The sequence below is a fragment of the Leptosomus discolor genome, chromosome 9 (genome assembly GCF_034619465.1).
Source record: "Leptosomus discolor isolate bLepDis1 chromosome 9, bLepDis1.hap2, whole genome shotgun sequence".
NCBI classification, from domain to species: domain Eukaryota; kingdom Metazoa; phylum Chordata; class Aves; order Leptosomiformes; family Leptosomidae; genus Leptosomus; species Leptosomus discolor.
In genome coordinates, this window is record NC_141399.1 from 5,938,497 (window position 1) to 5,959,786 (window position 21,290).

The 21,290-nt window shown below is 42.9% G+C and overlaps 1 protein-coding gene across 4 annotated transcripts in view; it reads right to left on the minus strand.

The window, feature by feature from the left end:
- The window catches only part of MITF (melanocyte inducing transcription factor), a 106,392-nt gene that overhangs the window by 36,230 nt on the left and 48,872 nt on the right, over positions 1 to 21,290 (minus strand). For all 4 annotated transcript variants that reach the window (XM_086470421.1, XM_086470422.1, XM_086470419.1 and 1 more), the window contains exon 2: positions 10,378 to 10,624. In XM_086470421.1, the coding sequence (XP_086326547.1) occupies positions 10,378 to 10,624 (247 nt within the window). The remainder of the gene's footprint in view (positions 1 to 10,377; positions 10,625 to 21,290) is intronic.

Below are 21,290 nucleotides of genomic sequence, written 5' to 3' on the forward strand. Positions count from 1 at the left end.
GTGCTTCTAGTGACAACCCGCAGGGTTGAGCTGTTACCCCAACATCCCAGCGCTCTCTCTGCAAGTGTTTGGAGGCAACAAGATATTTTTGTAGTAACAAAAGAATTGCTGAGAACTAAAAATTAGCAGAATAATATTTCCACAAAGGCCATCATATTTAATTATTTTTTTTTCAATTTACCAATCTGCCAAGCATATAAAAGCAGATACGCAGTTTTGCTGGGTCACAGCGACATGTAACAAACACAAGCCTCCCCAGAATAAGCACTATCCCAGAGGATGCAAAGGGGATGTACGGAAGAGGAGCGAGGGGCACGTTTGTTTCTTATTTGCACTGAAACACTGTCTCCAATTCTGCCCCAGATGATACTGATGAGTTGAAGACTTTCAGAAAATGCCTTCTAAGGGATTCAAGATCTGGCAAGCCTGCCATAAGTGAAAGGCTAGCACAGCCTGCTTTTCCTCTAGCCCACAACAGTTTCAGAAGTGTTGCAACCAGAGTCTGACATGAATTATTAAAGGAACATTTACAATAATAGTAACATAATTCTTTAAGTCAGACAGACCGATCTAACCAGATCTGCTGGCCAGCAACTGTTGATATAACAAATTCAAACTGGATGCTGCCACATAGAGACACTCTCCTAGAAAAGTGCAAAGGCAGCAGCGTATTGATCCAGTCCTAGCCTGATCCTCTCATTTAGTTTCTGAGTAATGCTATTCCTATCTATAAAGAAAAAGAAAGAACGCTGCCTGAATATTTTCCTAAGCAAATACAAGGCAGATGAGTTCTGTCCTCAATTCAGCGACATTTTCCACTACAAGCACTGAAGAGAGACGTTACTAAAATGAATTATTTTGCTCAAAGAACAAGACTCGAAGCTGGCACTCATTTCTGAGAGATAAAGGGTTAAAGCAGTTACCCGTTTGCTCAACTGGACGACTACTACTATTGTAAAGTCCATATTCAGCTGAATTCCATCAGGCCATGCTTTCTTAACACAATCTGACATGTACCTCTTCAAGATCTTGGATTTTTTTTTCCATCCTTTCTGCCTCTCAGTAGTAGACACTAGAAATAAATACACCTAAAAAGCCAAATGGTAATCCAAACACAAAGTAATATTTAATTATCAAGCTGGAGAGACTGATGGCAGGACCAAATAATTTCTTTTTTTTAAAAAAAAAAATGAAACAAAACAGACTTGCCAGGTCCTTTACAGACAACACAATACTGGTTTTTGTTTCAAGTTCATAACTTGGCTCTTAAAGTAGTTGATAATGAACCAGCAGGCATTATTTTAAATCAACCAGTTTTATTAAATGAGCCAGAAAGGAAAGAGGCAGGGCTAATTACCAACATTCCTTGATGAATTACCTAGCGGTGTGTGGTAAATCTTCAGGCGTCTTTGTCTTTATCCCCAAATTTATCCCTTACTTATTTCTCAAGAGGTTAAAGGACATGGGGCTAATTAAGGAACCAATCCAATGACAGACAGAATCATTCAAGGTAAGGCTGGTTTTTACTCTTTCAAGCTTTTGCATCTCTGCCTGGTACCTTCTTAATCTAATTTCTTTTAAAAAAATATTACTGCTGGGGAGGGGGAGGGAAAGTGCTAATCTTGTCACGGTCAGGCAGGTTGAAATTGCCATGCAGTGCTGGGCAAAATGCTACATATTTGTAATTTAGCCAATAAGAAATTCCTTAAGCCTCTCTTGAATGGCAGGAATGTCTCCAGCTTGTCACTTTGAATTCATTCACTACACAAGTTCAGCGTCCCAGAGAATAATGCTCCCAAACTAGCTGAAGAACTGAAATATTTGCGAGTACACATAATACTGAAAGATTACTTTAAGCAGATCTAAATTTTCACATTTAAAATGTAATGTCTATCAAAGGTGTCAGCAGAGGCCTCCCTAGACCTCCACCCAACCCCCCCGCTCCCCAACGCCGCGTGTGGCTCCAGGCCCTATTTTCTGCCAAATTAAGCCATGGAAGCAACAAGCACAACTGCAGCGATCAGCACTGACCCCATTCATATGTCCCTGGCTCAACCAGGAAAGTGGAATAAGGTGTTTTTCAAATTAACATTGCCCCAAGAAGGACTTAATACAAGCTGTTAAAATCTGCTACCTGGTGGGCTGCAGAGCCTCATCAATGCTTTTACAACTATGGGCACCTACAAATCTTTGGAAAGATTAACTCCTCTTCTGTAGCTCCAAAACAGCCGTGACATGTGGTGAACCACCATTTTCCCTAGGTCTGGTAACTCAGTCACCAGATAATACAGCTAGACTATGAAGGCGGGGCAAAGAAAAACCAAATCCAACCAAAACGTGCTTTGAAGCTGTAACAGAACAAACTTAGCAAGCTCTCCTTAACTTTGCGGATGTTATCATGCCAGCGGGAAGACAGCAAATCCTCAAGACCACCAACCAGGGTATATACCATCAAGAACCTTGTAAAAGGTGATCAGAGCTCAGACCTGCAGGTGCTGGTATCATTTCGTGCAAATATATCCTTATTTTGTCCATGTCAAAAACGTTATTTCAAACTACCAGCTAACTACTGTGTACTTGCAGGGCAACAGCTCTCTGATAAGCAGCGGTTTCTCAGCCACCTTCCGGCCCTGCTCCGTTGCATGCGCACCCTGCTCACAGTATCGTTTGCCCAGGAAACACCCTGGCCCCCTCCAGCAGCATAATTCAGTAAAAACACAGATTGTTCCCCCACTTTGGGAGCTGCATTTTATGTCCCAGTGACCACTGTTGAAGAGCCAAGATGGAAAGATCTGGCATCTTCATCAGCAATGGCACTCCTCTCAAGAGCTAGGCAATGCATGTATTTGCATCCATAGGAAAAGGACATTTGGGACGAAGGGCGAAAGCAGCGTTTTGCACTAGCAGTCAAGCAGTCAGATACTTGTAAACCAAAGCATGTTGCCCCCTTGAATTCCAGGCATTTTTAATGTCTAATAACCTAGGTGTTAAGCAAGAGTTTACATTTTACCTCTATTACTAACCGCAGACATCTAGCACCAGTGCTTGTTCTGGAGCAGCTTTCAACCCACTAAGCAAGCAAAAGATTTAAGGACCGAGAAATACTTTTACTTACATGAAGGCTTAGGAGACAAGGCAGGCTTTAGTGGCTCTGTAGTTAAATGCAAGTTTTTCTTTATGAAGACTTTGCTGTAGGCTTAAGTTACGTATACCAGAGTCACTGAGCGTTAAGTAACCTCAGTTTAAATGGTCTATCTGTAGGTCACCAAGACTCAGCCTGGTAAATCACTTGTCTAAGGTCTCAATTGCAAATACACTCCGTGCTTACATAACATACCAGCACACAGTACTACCTACCATTGTCAAGTTAGATTAAATTAACTTTTAATCAGATAAGTGTGTCCACAAACACACGTTTGCTTTAGCAGATGCTACCGCACATTTATCCTGACATCCCATTGTTCCCGTTCTTCAGAATCATGAGTTAAGTCCCCTGTACAATGAAGTTTTACGGTAACAATTACACCAAGAATACTACTGCTAACTGCACAGCCTTCCCTGCTAGGCATGGCTGCATTACCTCCACAGGTCACTCTCTGTAATAAGCATACTGGAAAAGGACTAGGAGGAGGTATTTTTTTTTTATATACATGTCCATAGTCATTAACATCACTCCGAAGGCACGCTTGGCATTTCAAAAATGAAGAAATACAGGGTATCTGATGCAAAGAGCTTATCGTGGTGGCGCATTTAAAATCTGAATGAACAATGACACGAGGGCGAAGGCAAGAGGCCAGCCTGGTCGCCTGCACCCTTCCAAGCAGCGAGGCTGCAGCTCTGCACTCCCGTCAACTCAGAAAAAGTTGCTGTAAGGAGAAAGATGAGCACAAACTACAGCAATGGGATGGCATTAAGGAAGAGACAAATGGACCCGCTCTGGTGTCAGTAGCGATCAGCCCACAATACTGCCACGAGATGGGCAAAAGCTCTTGGAATAATAAAGCAAGAGCAGAAATCCAGTAAATGGTTTCAGGTTCTAGGCTTTGAAAATAAGAGGTTTCAGCTTGTTTAGGACCCCAGGTGAAAGAAGAAAGGCCACAATGACGAGACACAGCAGTAAAGAGCCGTATTTCCAGCACCAAAAGAGCAGTTAACAGCTACCATGAAGACACCAACCTAGGCAGCGCAGCAGGGGCAATCCTAAGTGGGGTCCTCAGTGGCAGAGAAATTTTTAGATGTCCAGCATATTATAAACATTATTGTATGAAAATACACTATTAACAATCTGTTGATAACAAATATAAAAAAATGGGGTTTTAGCCTGTATTTCCATACAGAAGTTTTTAGATACATCACATTTTGGGGTGAACTGCCCCATTAGCCAGAGCGGGCACTACACAGGAGCACAGATAGAAGAGATCTCAAGCTGCAGATCAACAAAGCAGAACCTGTCTTGCCCAGATCCCCTGGAGCAAAGGAACTGTTTGCTCATTCTCCAGAAACCAGGATAAAGGGGATGTTAGCATCCTGAAAGGAACCTGTTATATCATCGGCTGGTCAGGAGACTTGTTTATATCATTACCCACAAAGCGTTCATACAGCGTCCAAAAGACATCTGCACCGCTACGGGAACATGCCAGTCCCTGCAGCAGACACCCACTGCGGGTTCCCACCCCACCCCTCCAGGCTGTACTTTACAGTGGCTTCTGACATGGCTCTCCCATCTCAGCGCCTGTGCCAAATGGAAGTTACACTCTCAAATCCCCCACGGCAGGCAAGGCGGGGAGGAAGAGAGACATCAGAAGCCCAGCAGATTTCTTACTGCGCTATTCATTTGGTGTGAACACTCAGGAGGAAGGGGATGTAAACCAACCACATCCTTGGGAGCGTTGGCATGCAGCAGCCGGGACAGACTGGGACAGGGACCACACCATTTCACCACAACACATCCAGTTTAGGCTTCCATCAACCCTTATGCTATGACCTGGTGCATCACATTAAAAACATGACAGCACAAGTCTACCCATGCACTCACTGAAGAACACCAACAAATTACACGGGGGGACAGGGCAAAGAAGTGCTCACCCTCCATTTTCCACCTTCCGTCTGCTCAGCGAGACATGCAGAGGGCTGGACGTCAGCCACCCACTGGTAATGTTTGCAATCCTCCCAAGAACAGTAATGTTTGCAAATGAACTGATTTGCAGTTCTGTGGGTCAAAGCTGGCCCTGAGCCTCCTTTCCTGACTCCTGAGGATGCTCCAGTGCACCTCCTCCCACGGAGGACACAAGCCTCCTCACACCAGTTGCTGTTCCTGCAATGCCACGTTGTGTTTTGGGCAGGGAGGTCCAAAGTACTTAGGGGATTGTGCTATGCTTGTTCTGAAAAGTCAACTCTCTCCAGAAATCAGGCAAAACAGTACAAACCACACTGCCTAGCCACAATTCAATTTTTGTAATGTCTCTCAATGAGCAAAGAGGTGAGTCCCCACTCCTCCCCCAGCCCTCTTCGCTGAACTTCTGGACCAGTGCAAATTCTATAAATAAGACTACTTCGAGACACGTACACTTATCAAAAAAAACCCAAAACAAAACAAAAACCCAACAAAACAGGAGAGAGCACTCTTCACAGGCAAGCCTTAATTAACGTCTCAGGTCTGACTACTTCTATCAGCAGAACTTCTCAAAGACTAAACCAAAAAACAAGTAGAGCAACTTGCAAGCCTTTCTTGGGAGAATAAGGCATGACAGCTGGTACTTTCAGCTTTTAGACCCATTTCTTGTTTCCCCCCGCCCCCCCCCCCCCTAGATCTTTTAGATGCTTGAGATGAAGGAAAACTCTTTTCCTTCTGTGTACCTTAAAAGCATGTAAAGCGTGGTGAGCCCCATACCCATACTGCTACAGCGCAGCTTTGGTGAAGATGCCAGAGGGACATTATGTAAAACCCTGGTCATGCAAGTCAGCGTTTCTACCTGCTGAACAAAAAAAAAAAAAATAATCCTAAAATCAGCTGCCTGGACTGCCATAGAAGACTGAAAACTATCCTATAGATGAAGCTAGGGTATCACTGCTTGTCAGAAAGGCAGGGAGCTGCCTGCTGCTGCTGCCAGTGGCTTGGCAGGCAGGAGATCGCTCTACAAGAATCCTGCAAGTTGCCTGGTAGGAGGCTGGGAGTGGGCAAGGGGGGGGGCATGAAAGACATGAAAAGCAGAACCCAGCAATTTATCACATCAACAGGAGATGCTCGCTAAATAACTGTTAGCTGCTAGGACTACAGGACAAAAGCTAATTCTATGATATCAAGCAGGAAGACAGTAACAGATGAAGACCGAGACAGTTCTGGGGGAGCTGATTAACAGACCAGCTTCACTACAAACCAAGAGTGTATTCTCTCCATTTCCAGTAGCCTAGGCTTTCACCAGCTTGAACAAATTAAACTCCACAAGGTATGGGATTAATAGCAGTAATATTTTGCAAACGGTTGACTCAGGAACAAAAGGACTGACCTATCATCAGGTCTCAGTGACTACAGGCTGGGAGCTGATGCACAACCTCCTCCAGTCTTGGGCTAACCCTGCTTACAGAAATGCAGCAACCAGTTCCCAGGGATCAGTCTGGAATACTAAAGTTGAGATCTGCAACAGTGGTTCTGCCCCAAAAGATAAGGACTCCTACCAGACAAGAGAATAACTGCAATCAACAACAAACCAATTAAGAATACAAAAGTAAACCAGACCTGTATGGAAGAAGCTACTGCATAAAACAACTCACTGAGTCATAAGACGAACTCTTTGTAAAGAAGTTAACTCTTTTAAATAAAAATATAAACTTACTTTGTACTTCAGAAATGGATCCTGATCCAACATTGATAGGGCTTGGAACTACTCCAACAATCAATATTTTAAGTTACACGCTCCGATTCCCAAGGCAGAGCAAGAAGTTGAATTGCAGCAGAAGCAAAGAAACTCTTGGGACATCTCTCTGTAGCATTGGTCCTCAACTACCAACAGGAGATGGATGAGAAGGTACTTAAAGATAAACCAGCCTGTACATCTGTGAAGCTAACATCAGTTCTGCACAAGGATAACCGAAAGCTGTAACAAGTCCTTTTGCCATTAGATTCGAAGACATACCCTTTCCAATGCATTAGGCCTACTCCTAGTCCATCTCTTAATTAAGCTGCACAAAGTAATACAAAATTTGAATTCCAATAGGTCATTTCCTACCTTGCCAAGCTACATTACTTGGCAGAGAAGTGATGCAATAAGAAGTCATTACTCAAGAAAATGAAATCCTATGTATTCATATGGCCTTGAGCACATCGCATTATGTAATTTGGAGATTCCTATGCAGTGTGACATAGATTCATATGTATTTCTCTTTCTTTTGGTATTGTTTCTAAATGAACATCTTGAAAACAAATATAAAATCCAAGCTCATTAACACCTCTGGCTTCTTTCTAAACTAGTCATTCCAAACTACCATTCTCAGACACGCAAGTATTATTCTCCTTCGCACATTGTGAGATATGAGAGAAAGGGCAAGTCACAGAACATAATGAAAAACACAAACCATTGACAGATTCAACAGGCTTGGAGTAGGGTTTTTTGACACTAAGCTCCAAAAGAAACAAGCAAACCCAACAAAAACAGCCACTACGTTTAGTCTTACTTGTTTGTGAAGTAATATCCAAAAAGATTTCTTCTAAAGAAAGTTGCCTTGCAGATTAACATTTCTGAAAGTGTAAAAATCCCCTTTTTGTCTATCCCATTCTTTAAGGTCACTAAATCCAGACCATCTGGATAATAAAGTTACCAACTTAGTTCCCTATTTATCTAATTAAAACTTCTGTACAGCTCATATGGAAAATTTGTCTACAGCTAAAAAACAACTGAAGTGTAAAAAGCAGCTGCAGGGAAATGATGTCACTCGTACAGTGTTACTGCAGGCAGAGCTGGCTGGCAGCGTATCGGCACCAAGAAGATTCTCATTTATTGTTAATCTCATCTTTTGAGCCAAATAACCTATTTAAAAAACAAACAAAACCAAACAAACAAAATTATACGGACCTTTCAGCCAACTCCTACTCTCCCTGGAGCAGCAGTAGTAGATTTTCAGAAAGATCATGACTTCAAGCCTGGTATTTTATACTAGATTTTTTTTTGTGCAGAACTGGTCCACCTTTATCAGTAAGGATAAAAGGATGAATCTTTAGCTGCTTTCCCCCGCCAAAAACACAAGGAGAAAAACTATGCAAAGCAGCCTCTCTTCTCTCATAGGCAGAGACGAAGATGACTTGGTTTTGCTAATTTTGACAGTTAGTTATGCAAATGCAGGCAATGAGAAGACAGCATCATATTGTTCCAGCAGGTAGCTCATGTTTCCCCAACCACCACCTTCAGTGCACAATTCTCTGTTGACAGAAGGTAGCTGTTGACAGTTACCACTTTTAAATTACAAGCCAGTTAAGAATACATTCTCTTAATTTTTTGCTCTACAGGGTCATGCATGCTGCCATTTCGACCAAAGATGAGTGCAGAGGAGGTGTCCTCCCTCTTTCCAGGAAACCCTCCTTCATCAGGAAGAAACAGAGGACAGATACTTCTTTTGCAGTCCTGAAGGATGAGGATTCAGCTTCGAATCCTTCGCGTGAAGCCCCCTAGCAATGCTCTAGCAGGTTACAGATTGGCATACAAATCCTATGACAAGCCAGTTCCTAGTAATCCCATTTGTAACAACCAAGCATCGCCTTTCAGCAGCAGCATCTTCTGTAGTTCATCCCTGAGAAATACAGAGCTGCCTCCCCCCTCTCTCATATAAAGAGTCGATTGTAAAATGAACAATATAGACAACTGCTAATGCTTCGTCAAGGCATTACACTCCTTCCTTAACAGTAAAATATCACCAGAAAATAAACTTTCCTACAAGTTTTCAGAAAGGTTTAAAAACACCCCCAAAATTCAGGTCATAATCTATTAGGATGAAAGGATGGAAAAATGTAAGACACTTATTTAACTAAGTGCATTACAGTCAAAAAAATTATTTCATAGCAACTACATATCTGCCTGATCTGAACCACAACTATGGTGTCATAGCCTGGAAACAAAACAAATAGTTATACACAAACCTCTTGTGTAACGCACAAATGTTAGACAAAAACAGCTCTTCTCAGTCAATTTCGGACTCCTTACTACATGCACAAGTATATCATGTTTAATTTTTAATGGTTATGTACATATATAGAATTGAAAATTCAACTGTTGCCTTTCTGCTCCTGGATCTCAGACCATACTTGAGTATGACTCTAGTGTCCCAATTAGGTATTAGTTTTGGCACTGTCAACACAATACCACAATGCAGATTCGATAACTAAAAGCACCTTACATCTCCTCGATAAACCCGTCACACAAACTGCCTCAAAACCCTGAGCCTGCAAGTCTATTTTAAAGCTAAATCTTTTAACATAGATCACTGATACATAACAGCGACAAGCAAACGACAAGCGGATTGTAAGCAAGCTCAATTAACTGATCTGGTGAGAATATGCTTACCGACCGAAAGCAGTTACTAAACATCAGACTGTAATAAAAAGATTTAGCAATAATGCAGAGCAAGCAGATAACTCTTCAAAACTAAGGAAAATTTTATTTTCACGAACTACGTCAGCCAACTTCTCCAAAACGTTCTGCATTCTTTTATTCATGCGTTTCACGTTGCTCTACTCTGCTTGGACTTACCCAGTGCATGAAATTATCTCTTTTCTTATAGCTGTTCACGTTTTTCACCCGAGTAATTAGCAAGCTATATCCCCTTTGACAGAGGGACACTAACAAGCTCCTACAGTTTCCAGTAGGACAAGGAATCCAAGGCTACTAACAGCAAACAAGTCATTTAAGCAAAAAAGGATTACGAAGGCTTGTTGCAAGAGGCTGGAAACCCACCCGTATTTCAGATTAAGGCTTTCCGAGGAGCTCTTTTGTAATGAGTTTTGACTCCATTTTACAAAAAATATTTCATTGTTTTCTTTTAAAAACCAAAACATTGATATTAATATCTATTAATAATTTCTTCTTCTAATTAAGTACTAGAAAGACAGAGAAGTGGTTTTCAAAGGGAAAACGACGGAAACATTGGTTTTGTAACAAAACCTCCCTCCCAAGATCTCAAAGTTTAAAGAAAACAGAAGTCATGCAAACTTTTTAAAAAAGGTTTTCCGTTCTTCGCTACCAGGTCACCAAAACAAGCTGCAAATCAAGCCAGAGCGCAGCTTATTTGCAAAATTTCGTTGCAAAAACCCCTATAACCATGTCCCTATTAAATAAAGTATGTTTAGATGAGCGAGAGCTCCTAGACAGAAAGGCAGAGAGACTGGCGTACCTTGAGGACCTCCATGGGTACCTGGGTGGCGGGGGGCAGGCTGGTGGGGACGCTGACGTTGATGGCAGGTGTCTGGCTGACGGGTACTCGCTGCTGCATGAACTGGGCTGCTTGCTGCTTCTGCTGCTGCTCCCGACGCTCCTGCTCCTGCATCTGCTCACGCATGAGCTGCTGGCGTAGCAGGATTCGTGAGGTCATGCTGGAGGAGCTTAAGGGAGGCTTGGAAGCGCCAGGATGCTCGGAATTGCTGTGGGAAGACCAGAGAGAGACAGCTCAGCTTCCACAAGCAGGATCATGGCTCCAGCAGTCGGAGCTTGCAGAATTACACCAGAACGCAGGGCGGGATGGGTGAGGATACGCCGCATCACGCGAGGGGGAATTCGGAGGCGACCTACTTGAGGTACTTAGCAGCCACATTAGGCTGCCTTAACTTGACTGTAGCTAACCATTTCCAAACGCCAATATCCAGCTGTAAAAAGCTATTTGCCTCTGCAATTTTTACAGCAACCATCCACGAGAAAAACAAATGCTTTTATAGATAGCAGCAGGCACCCATATTCCTTTTTTTAAAAAGTAATAACGGGCTGTAGCAAGTCTAATGAAAGGTATAGATAATATTCCAGGTCTAACGATCTAGCTCAAAAATAAATAAGTAAAATAAGTCTACCTCATAACATAACAAAGTTCAGTTATTTTCTGCAAAATACTACCTTGGGGTTGGATTTGCTGGTGACGACACTCTTCATAGCTTGAAACCAGACACACACACCCCCCCCCAAAAAAAACCAACCAAACCTCAACTCCCACTTCAGGCCTATCAGCATCTTCTGAGCGCAGCGAGATACAAGAAGAGGCAGAATAAACAACGATCACGGCTTTATTTCAGTCACACTTTATAAAGCGTATTCAGGCTGGCCCGAGCTAGCACACTACATTGCTTCACCACCTGAGAGCTGTTTCTAAGCCACTGGCAAGCAGAGCTTCCTACCAGACAGCACTGGACAAACCACGGGACTTTGCCACGGACTGCAGGGACACCTTCCAAAGCAACCCATCATTTTGTTAGCCCTCAGAACTAAAATCCATTTATAAGACATTTCCATAGCATAAGGCAGAACAATTAGGGAATGTAAATACCAAACTGCACATCCTTTGAGGGAAGGATGTTGGAAATGGGTAAGAATACATGACTCCATACAAGAAAGAGTTACAGTGCATATAATTCAGGATAGTTGGGTTCTGATTCTGACTGCTGCGGCTGATTGCTGTCAGCCCATGGAAGGGAAAGGGCTCCTTAGGCTATAAAGATGCAGGGCCATGCCTGGGGCAGCCAGCAGTAACCCTTCTGCTCTAGGAGAAGATTGCTCTTGAAAACCCCACCTCTGGCTCCGGTGTTGAGGTGCTACCTGCAGGATGCTGACAGGACAACCTGCAGAGGAGTCCAGGACAGCCTGCAGGGGAGTCCAGGACAGCCTGCAGGGGAGTCCAGGACAGCCTGCAGGGGAGTCCAGGAGCCAGCATTCCTTCTAGGTCTTGCCTTGAGGCCGCGGGCATCAAGAGCTGCTTGTACTTGGGCAACTGGAGCCAGGGCTGCTGGCAGTTTTCTGGCTTTGTTTAGGACTGATGTTGAAAAGAGTTCAGAGCAAAAACAAAAAAGGAGAACCCACACTTGCTCCCCCAAGAGAGCAAACTCTGCTTTTCCAGAGCACACATTCTGGGGGCAGGGAGGGAGGGAGGCAGGGGACCATCTTGCTATTTAAGACCTGTCAGGTTGAAACATTCACAGAGACACTGATCCTTTTGATAAAACAAGAGAAAACCTTTGTGGTGAAACTAATGCAGCTGTGGAATAATCGCACTAATTAGCTGCTCAAGACAAGTCATTGACTGTGATACTCGTAAAAAACACCACCCTTTCAATTAAGGGCGAAGCATTCTCACATCTAAACCCAGCAGCATGTTTCCTGGCTGCACATCTGAACCACTTGCACATTTCCAAATCGAGGAGATGCTTTATTTCCATGACCAGGATAGTTATAGATCAGTGCTCTTTTTTGATCACGCAGCCCTACCAGGAAAATTAAAAAAAAAAAATGTTTGAGCATGCACCTCCAATATATGTATATTTATTTATTTATGAATTATATACATGTATTACTGAAGCACTAATATTTTCTTCCTGCCCACCAATAATATTGCACCCCCCACTTTGGAGACCACTAATAGATGAGGAAAAAGAGGCGCTCAAATGCTGGTTTTAAGGGAGGATTCATTCTCCTCATGTTGAGGAAAAGCTTATTTTGTATCCTGTAAACAGGATTCTCATTTGAGTGCTATTGGCACTTTTTATAGATACCTAATTCTGCAAAATTGGTAACCCAGCAGTTCCTCCCACCTTCTTTCATTTTGAACTGTTTCTCCGCCTACCAAAGCCATGTGCGCTGAAAACCATCTCAGAAGAACCTTCCCATATGCTAAAATTTTAGGGAATGTGCGGGAGAAAGGAGAAAAGATTTCCACGGCATTTCAAACAGCCCCTGCCAGGAACCTCATCTCGCTCACGCAATTACTGCACCTACCCACTCACATCAACAACTCACAATTGTCCTTCCACCTTCCCGCAAGTGATTCAGGGGTCTACTGTTAATTGAAAATTGTCCACAAAAGCTTCAAGTATTGTGTCTTTAAAAGAAACAACAGCCCCAGAAAATGCTGTTCTGCCAAATTCTTCCCCAAAGGGCAGAGACTCTTCCAGGTTTTATTTCTTTTGCAATTCTGCTCAGTATTTTAATTATTCACTGGAAAAAATGGCATAGATGTAATTAGGTAGGTAGTGCAAGGTCAGGCAATGTACTTTTTTTAAACAAAAAAAAGTATATTCTTTTTATCTTTTATCAAAAGAAGAGCAGACCCCAGCAAGGGGAAGAAGACTCTGATCTTACTCACATTCAGAACACCATATTTTGGTGGCCAGATGAGGGCGAAGAAAAAGCTTGAGAGCAGATTACTGAACGCCCTGTTCATCCTTATTTCAAAGGAGAAGCCAGAAACCAGCGGAGCTACAACAGAGCCGCGAGCTCAGCAGACACATCGTTCTCTTATTTAGGGCCGTTACAGTTTTACACAGCAGAGAGGCCCACAGGCAGCGCTGGCAGCAACCTGCTGCCAGACCGCAGCTACTGCCGTCAACACATTCGAGTTCAAATAACGCTTTTATCTGGGATAAAAGCTGCTGCACAACACCTGCCTGACCAGATGCTCCTGTCACAAGCACTGCGAAGGAAACTGGACAAACACAAGACAGCTCCTGCCATGCAGATTTCCCATTCTTTATCCCCCTGGGGGCTGTAAAGCTCCTCCCGCGGGCAGGGCAGTCTCACCACACCAGATGCCAAAGGAGCACTCCTTCCACTCGTGGCACTGATTGAAGAAGAACTGTTAGAAACTTTGGTACCTCATCCTCTAAGCCTGCCCCACTGCCCAGCCTCTCTTCCCCACCGCATCTGCTCCTCCTCTCGACCACAGGACGCTCCGCACAAAGCTCCGAGATGGAAAGGAAGATGGTTTGGGTTTCATCACCATGTACCCTCCCAGAGAGCAAACAGGAGAAGGTTTGTCAGAAACCCAGTTTTCCAATCAAAAAAGCAATGAAAACCTTGTTAATGTCAAAGGCTTCATCAAGGGAGTTAAGAAAATTCATATTTTTAAAGCTGCTTGACCTTTACATGCTGCTGCACAGGCAGATCTTCTCCCATGACTGAGCACGGTGCCATGTACCGCAGTACGGCCCAGAACCTGGACACGTGGATTCAAAACTCTCATACATGAACTGATTCACCCCCGGATTATGTGGAGTCAGTAACAGAGCCCACACACACAACTGATACACGATGTGATTTAGATACTTCCTGCAAACACGGTTTATGGATACCATTTAATTGCAATAAATGAAACCAACTCATCCTTTTAATTGACATATGATTAAACTGGTTATCCATTAGCAGTCTAATAAGCATAGTGGAATACAGACTGAGAGCTATTAGTTATGAGTGTCATGTGCCAATCCAATTAATCATGAAGCGATAACGTTTTATTAAATAAGTTTAAATTACATATCCTTTGCACGGATGCCTGGGAAATGTTAGCTACTGCATACATAAGTTATAATGCAGATGGCTGTTGCATAATAAAAGGCAACTGATCAAATTAAAATCAAGTTTGATCTTGTTGCCATCAACTAAAGAGGTTACAGAGTCCATACCTTTTAGAGCCTGATCTACCTTCCCAGATGTGTACTGAGTATTTTACCTCTGTCTCCTTGGGCAAAGATGGTTTGTCTTTTTGTTTTCAGATTTTTATAAATTGATCAAACAAGTTCTCCAGTTCACATGCATTATTTATGAGTTGTCTGGTTTAAAAACATTATTTTGCATTAGCTATGTAGTTGTTAAGAAACCTCTCTGGAGATTCTGAACTGGAAAAAATTTAACTCAGTTTTTCTCTTTAATTACTGTTTTACAATTTATTGATTTTTTTTTTTTAAAGAAAAAATAAAAGCCTCCAATGTAAGGTTTCTTAAATTACAATAATTAAAAACACAGACCAACTGCTCAAACTCAAAGCTCCCTCAAACAGAGATGAACAAGTATGAAATAAAATACATTAAAAAAAAAAAAAAGCTTTCAAAACCACTTGCTCTGGGCAGGATTGACTGGGCACACAAGAGGCAGGCTGTTGCTCTCCTCCATTCATGCCAACTGTTTGTTAATGTCCTATTCCACAGAGAAATCAGCCAAGAAAAGCAGATTTAGTACCTCAAGAAATCCACTGAGTTGCACCAGATCTCAGAGGTCAGAGGTAAGAACTAACACAGGATTTAAATGCTTGTGTTTCATGTCTCACCCTTATCCCATTCATAATTATTTACAGAGAAAAGAAAGGCATCCACTTTTAAGTATCTGACATTAGCATAAAAACTATCCTGATCTTTAAAGCAAGCAGATGAGAGGTCGCCAACGTTACAACTCCAATACTTGGCTTGACCTCCAGAAGGCATTAGCAGAAGAGACCATTGCACAGCTCCCCTTCCCAACACCCCTCCTGTTCAATGACCACTTGAGTTTCCTCAAAACTAAAGTTTATTTGTCCAGATTCTGTTTTCAGACTCTCTACCGAGCAGTAAAACCTCAAGAAACTTTTTGGTACCAGTACTATATGTGCAGCTGAAGCAACAACACTTCTAGCAGCGTCTAACCTGCCAGCCAGCATCACTCTTTGCCAGAGAGGGGTGACAGAAAATGGAGTAACACTCAGAGGGAAAAAAAAAATTTAAAAATCAACAGGAAATCAGATTACCCCCCAAAAAACCCATACCCCAAAACCAAAAGACCCACCACCACCACCAAAGCCCCCTACACAATCTATTTTCTGCCTTGTCTTCAGCTAAAGCAAGGGATTCCAAGTACAAGAAAACTACTAGGGCATTTTCCCTGGAGTGCTTTGTACTTCATTCTAAAATTTAATAATTGATTGTGGGTTACAGCAATGCTCCACTCACTACACCAACTGGCTGGGGCGGCTTAAAGCATCAATGTTAAAAAACACCAAACCAACAGTTGGCACCCTCACACGTCCTTTCTTATCAAGGACAGAGCAATTGCGTAAACGGTGTGGAGACCTTTATCAGCCTTTATTAATAAAGCAAGGACTATATTTCAGGCCTCTATATGAAACAAGGTTTCTGCGTTTGAAGGTTACACGCTTAAAGAGACACATTGCCTGCTGTCATACCTGCTCCATCATCAAGGTAAACATTTTCCTGTCCCTCCAGTACTTTCTTATCCTGACCTGTACCAGCTGCTGACTCTACACCACAGGCTGCACCCACAGAACAACCCTCAACCCAATGGGCATCCATCCATCCATCTATACCTGCATGCATTGCATGCACCCGATCGGCAGAAGGAAGGAAGGAAGAAAAAACCTTCAAACATCCACCACGCAGATCTACTACCCAGGAGCCAAGAGCTGAATTACAAATCAAATTAATTCAGTGGATACAGCAGTCTTTAAAAAAACCCAAAAAAACCACCCACACAACCACCCCACCACCATCAACAAAAACCAACCACACAAAACACTTCATTCAATCCTCAGCTAAGAATTTTTTTAAGTAGCTGTACACCATTTAGTAGTTTTCCATTTTTCTTCCTGTCTTTAAAACACACCTTCACAAGCTGCTGAACATAACGCTTTCTGAACTTAATGAAAACCTCTCTCATGACCCAGGAGCACTCAGTAAATAATTATTAAGCTCTGGAGGTGGCTTTTGCATGAGTGTTGACTTAATAAAATGCCCTAAGTTGATCTGCTTGAATGCCCATTTACTTGGGGACACGGCTTGCAGTATAGCTTGGAAAGCTTGATCACCACTAGATTAAGGAACAAAGTAAAACTAAAGAGGTTCAATCTAGAAGCTGCAAAGGTCACATTTTACAATCCTTTACTACCGTTCCAGTTAAAAGGGAGATGAACAATTGCAAACCAAGAGAGCTCAAAGACTTCTATATGATAATCACTATAATGCATCAAGTCTGTTTATGCCTAAACTGAACCTCCATTAGCCCAAACATGTGTTTGACACGAAGTTTCAGAAGGAGATATAGATACGTATATATAATTTTTTTTCTAAACATGGAGTATTTTATAAGTCTTGCCCTTCTGAAAGTCGCCGTCATTATCTCAGCTGGTCAGCTACAGCTCCTGTGGCTCTGCAGAAGACAGTGGCCAGGTCCCAAGCACAGTATTCACTCCCAGAACGCAACCTCCATCACAAAAAAAAAAAAAAAAAATCAATCACAGAATCTACTCATGGTGCTGTCACTCCGGGAAAGCAGAACAGAAGCTGTCAAAGGAGCAGGGCATGAACATCTGAACTCTTAACAGCTTCCACCTTTCCTCCCCTCTTGTGCCCAACGGCTTTCGCTGAGCACCCTCCGGTGAAAGCCAAGCGGTGTCCCAGCCAGCCGTGTCTCTAGGGGTGGCTCCAGATAAGGACCTGGCAACTCCAATCCCCGCTGAGAGGCAACACGGGCCCAGCGCCTGCCGGCACCGCAGACCTACGCAATCCAGCACCTACAGAGAAGAAGGGGGGATTAAGGCAGCCATGCTCAAGGTCTTCAGATGTCTCAAAAAAAGACTCCAAAACAGCCTAGAAGTTCAGTCAGGACTTCACTACATCTTGCCTTACCTGCATGAGAGAGTATTGCACAAACTCCTGCTGGAGGCAGCCCGGAGCAAGGCGTGGGTCTGCAGCAAGCACAGATAAATGCCCAGCGCTCCCGCAGGGCTGAGTGTGATCCTCAGGTCCAGGCGGCTGCACCACCCTCGCCGTCCCACAGACGGACAACCCACTGCAGGTCTGGGAGAAACGGGAGACGCGGGTTGGCGTTGAAAGCACTTGTCCTATTCATTAATTAAAAGGGGTGTGATCAGGCCATTAATGCCATCAGAGGAGTGGATAAGGGCTGTCTGTAACGGCACAGTTTTCTCACGATCTTTATCACCAAAAAGATGAAGGGGAAGGGTGGGTGCAAGACAAGTATGTTTTCTGGGACATCACTACTACTCATTCAAGGTTCGTCTGGGTGAACTGCCACCTAGGAACCACTGGAGGTGCATCTCACAAGAGCTGGATGTGCATCTGTAACGGTACAGAGACTCGATGTGACGGTGTACATGCTATTTCCCTAGTTTCACCTCCACTCACACACAGTGAATCCCTCAGGCAGAAAAGGAGCAGGCAAGTGAAGACACCTACACACGCACAAATACCTCAAGCTCCCAAAAACGTTCCATGAAGGGTTAAAGAAATTTAAAATGTAGCTGACTGCTATCCAATATTGGTTTGGTGCTCTTCCTCAAACTTTAAAAGCCACCACAAACTTAGAGAAGATATTGGGAAAAAAAAAAAAAAAAAAGAATGAGGTGGATTTGTCTTTTACTTGAAAGCCTGACCTTGTCAAAGGCTTTTTGAACCATTTTTCAGACACCACATCTATGGGTACTTCCCTCTCTAAAAAGCTCTACACACATTTGCAAAACAAAAAGCCAGATAGCTAGAACAACCAAAGAGGTGATAAAAAAAAAAGCGAGGAGATAACACTCCACTAACAACCTCTGCAGTTTTTGATTTTGTAACCCAGAATTTACCTTCTTTTATCTGGGTAAACAGAGAAGATAACACCGTCACTGAGAGAGAAGATGACGTATGATTGCTGCACTTTTTCATACTCTGAAACTACACAGTGCCCAGATCTGACTCCACACCACCTTTCCATCATATCTTGGTTTAGAAATTATCCATCACTTACACAGATAGATAGCAAGTTTATTCACAGAGGCAGCCCTGCAGAAAACAAGACTCAAAAATGTTGTGTTCACAGCTTGTATCCACCATTCAATGTGCAGATTCCCTCCCAGCCAAAAAGCCACCACACTCCTCGAGGCTTACAGTGACCCTGCAATTCTCAGCCTAAATCCTTACGCTCATCTGAGATTTTCTGCTTATTGACTCCGCTGTTACAGTGCTAGTCAACGCTTGCCAAAGACGATGAGGCAGCTCGAAGCCTCATCTCGCACAGATGATATCCTCGCTCCAGTATGCTGAGCAAACAGCATCTTCAGAAGCAAAAGGGAAAGTGTTTATGGAAGATTTCCTTAAATGATTAAGAACCCCAAACAGTAGTCATAATGAAAGCCACAAAGTGAGTTCAGTGCCCAGTATGTGATAGGTTGGTATCAGCATGTAGGATTTGCTCGTTACACTGAATACTACGTGCAAGGGAACAAACAACCCCTAACACATTACTGCAACAACTCTAACATTAAAATAATCTTGGACAGATATTATGCAAACTCTCACTCCAACCTCTAGCCACAGCACTAGCTGTTCATTACAGGATCTGATCAGATCAGGGAGCGGCTTTAGCAACTTTCCTTTCTAACAAAGCGACTCGCCAGATTGCAGAAACCAATTCCTCAGCGTCAACACGTTTTAAACAAACTTCAATTTTAGAGTCCTTAAGCACTGCTCATAGTTTTGGTACATTTTTGGCTATTTGTGGAAGAGTTATTGGGGCAAAGGGGGTTGTTCTACTGTGCGGGCTGAATAATGGGAGGGTGGGGTGGGGGGACGGGGGGGTGGTGTAGCCTTTGTTCAGCAACAAGTCACTTTACCAACTATTTGCATATTTACACTGCAATTGTGATTTGTGATTGCAGGACACATGTACCAGTCTTGCTGCCTTGGGTATCCACAGCACAGACAGGAAGGTGGAATAATCTCCAGCTCTCCATCTAAGAAAGTATCAGTGATGTTTACAAACTTGCTAATTGAGGTCAAGCAAAACGACAGTCATTCACCGGAGGAATTGCCCAACTGCAAACTACAGAAGAGATGGCCTTCAATTCCCTTGCTTAGGCCATTCAGTGCAACCTACAACATCCCTGACATGGGGTAATCTCAAACGAAGGCTCCTGGAGACAGCAAACCCCAACAGTCCATCAGGTAGCACTGCTATGCTACCACAGGATCCAGCAGCAGCCTCAGTACAGCCACATCCAGCAGTAAGGTCCCTCTGTCCCCAAGTACCTACCCCAAATCCCAACCACTCCCAGTTCAGGGATTTCCCAAGATGGGTATGGTTTCTGTGGGCTTCTAACACCTTCGGGTGGCACGCCGTAGGTCAAGTCAGAACACCTCGGAGCCTGCCCTGCAGCTGCACAGGATGGCTGAGGTTGGTCAGTGCAAGTGCTGATTAGAGGACCTCTTCACCATCCATCCAACAGCTGTAAGTTCTATTTTAAGTTCATAACATCTATATGAACTGCAGTCTTCCACAGAAATACTTACTATTGATTTAAAGGCTGGACTACTGGGGAATTGGCATCTTCAGGGACTGTTCTGGAAACTCCCCCTCCGCCCCCACAAAAAAATTCTGCATCTTGTTTCTAGCCAGAAACTGTTCATGAGCATCAGAAAGAGGTAAAGAGGAAAATAATTACTTAAACTTGGGGTTGCATTTAAATAGAAGAAATACCAAATCAAAAACATGATACAGAATGAAGTCTCATCCAAAATAAAAATATGCAAGCTACGTTTATACTTTTTGCTTTCGTAAAGTGACAAAATATATACAAAAAGATACGGCTTAATCTATTCATAAGTCTTTTCTTAATGCCTCAAATACCGACCTGCTAATACACACCCTTAATTTCATTCTGCTATCACCCTTTTATTCTGCATCTTACTTATGTTGCATCTAAAAAGCATAAGCTCTTCTCAAAGAGGAGACATCAGGATGAATCCTCAGAAATAACTTTATGCAACAAACAAAATCTCAAAAATTAATACAGCTGCTGCAGGTCTAGGAAAAAAAAGCTATTTTAAAGTAAACTGGTTCAGCATGATCCATGTTTTGCACAGTTTAACAACAACTAAGTGAGCCATGCTGCCCATGTAACTTGCTGCAGGAATACTACTTCTTACTTTCCAAAATACATTACAGGTATTGGTTTATTTTTGAAAAAAGTAACCGACTCAATACTATTTACATGCCTTTTTGTTAGACCCTCTTAATCTCTTCTGCACCGCCAGAAGCACAGCACTTGAATGGCTATTTCTGTTCAAAGCTATATTTGTTGTGGAACTACTGCAAACTCCTGAATCATGTAAACAGAGGCAAGAGCCAAAAAATATTTCACTGGACTTGAAGTTCACATCTGCCTTAGTTCCTAGGACAAAAAAATAAAGGCAGGAGCTTAGTTTATAACCAATAAATCCTGCAAAGACTACAGTTAATCATGAATTCTCGCAACAGGGTTTTGTTTAATCTGGTTTATTTAGCATTCGT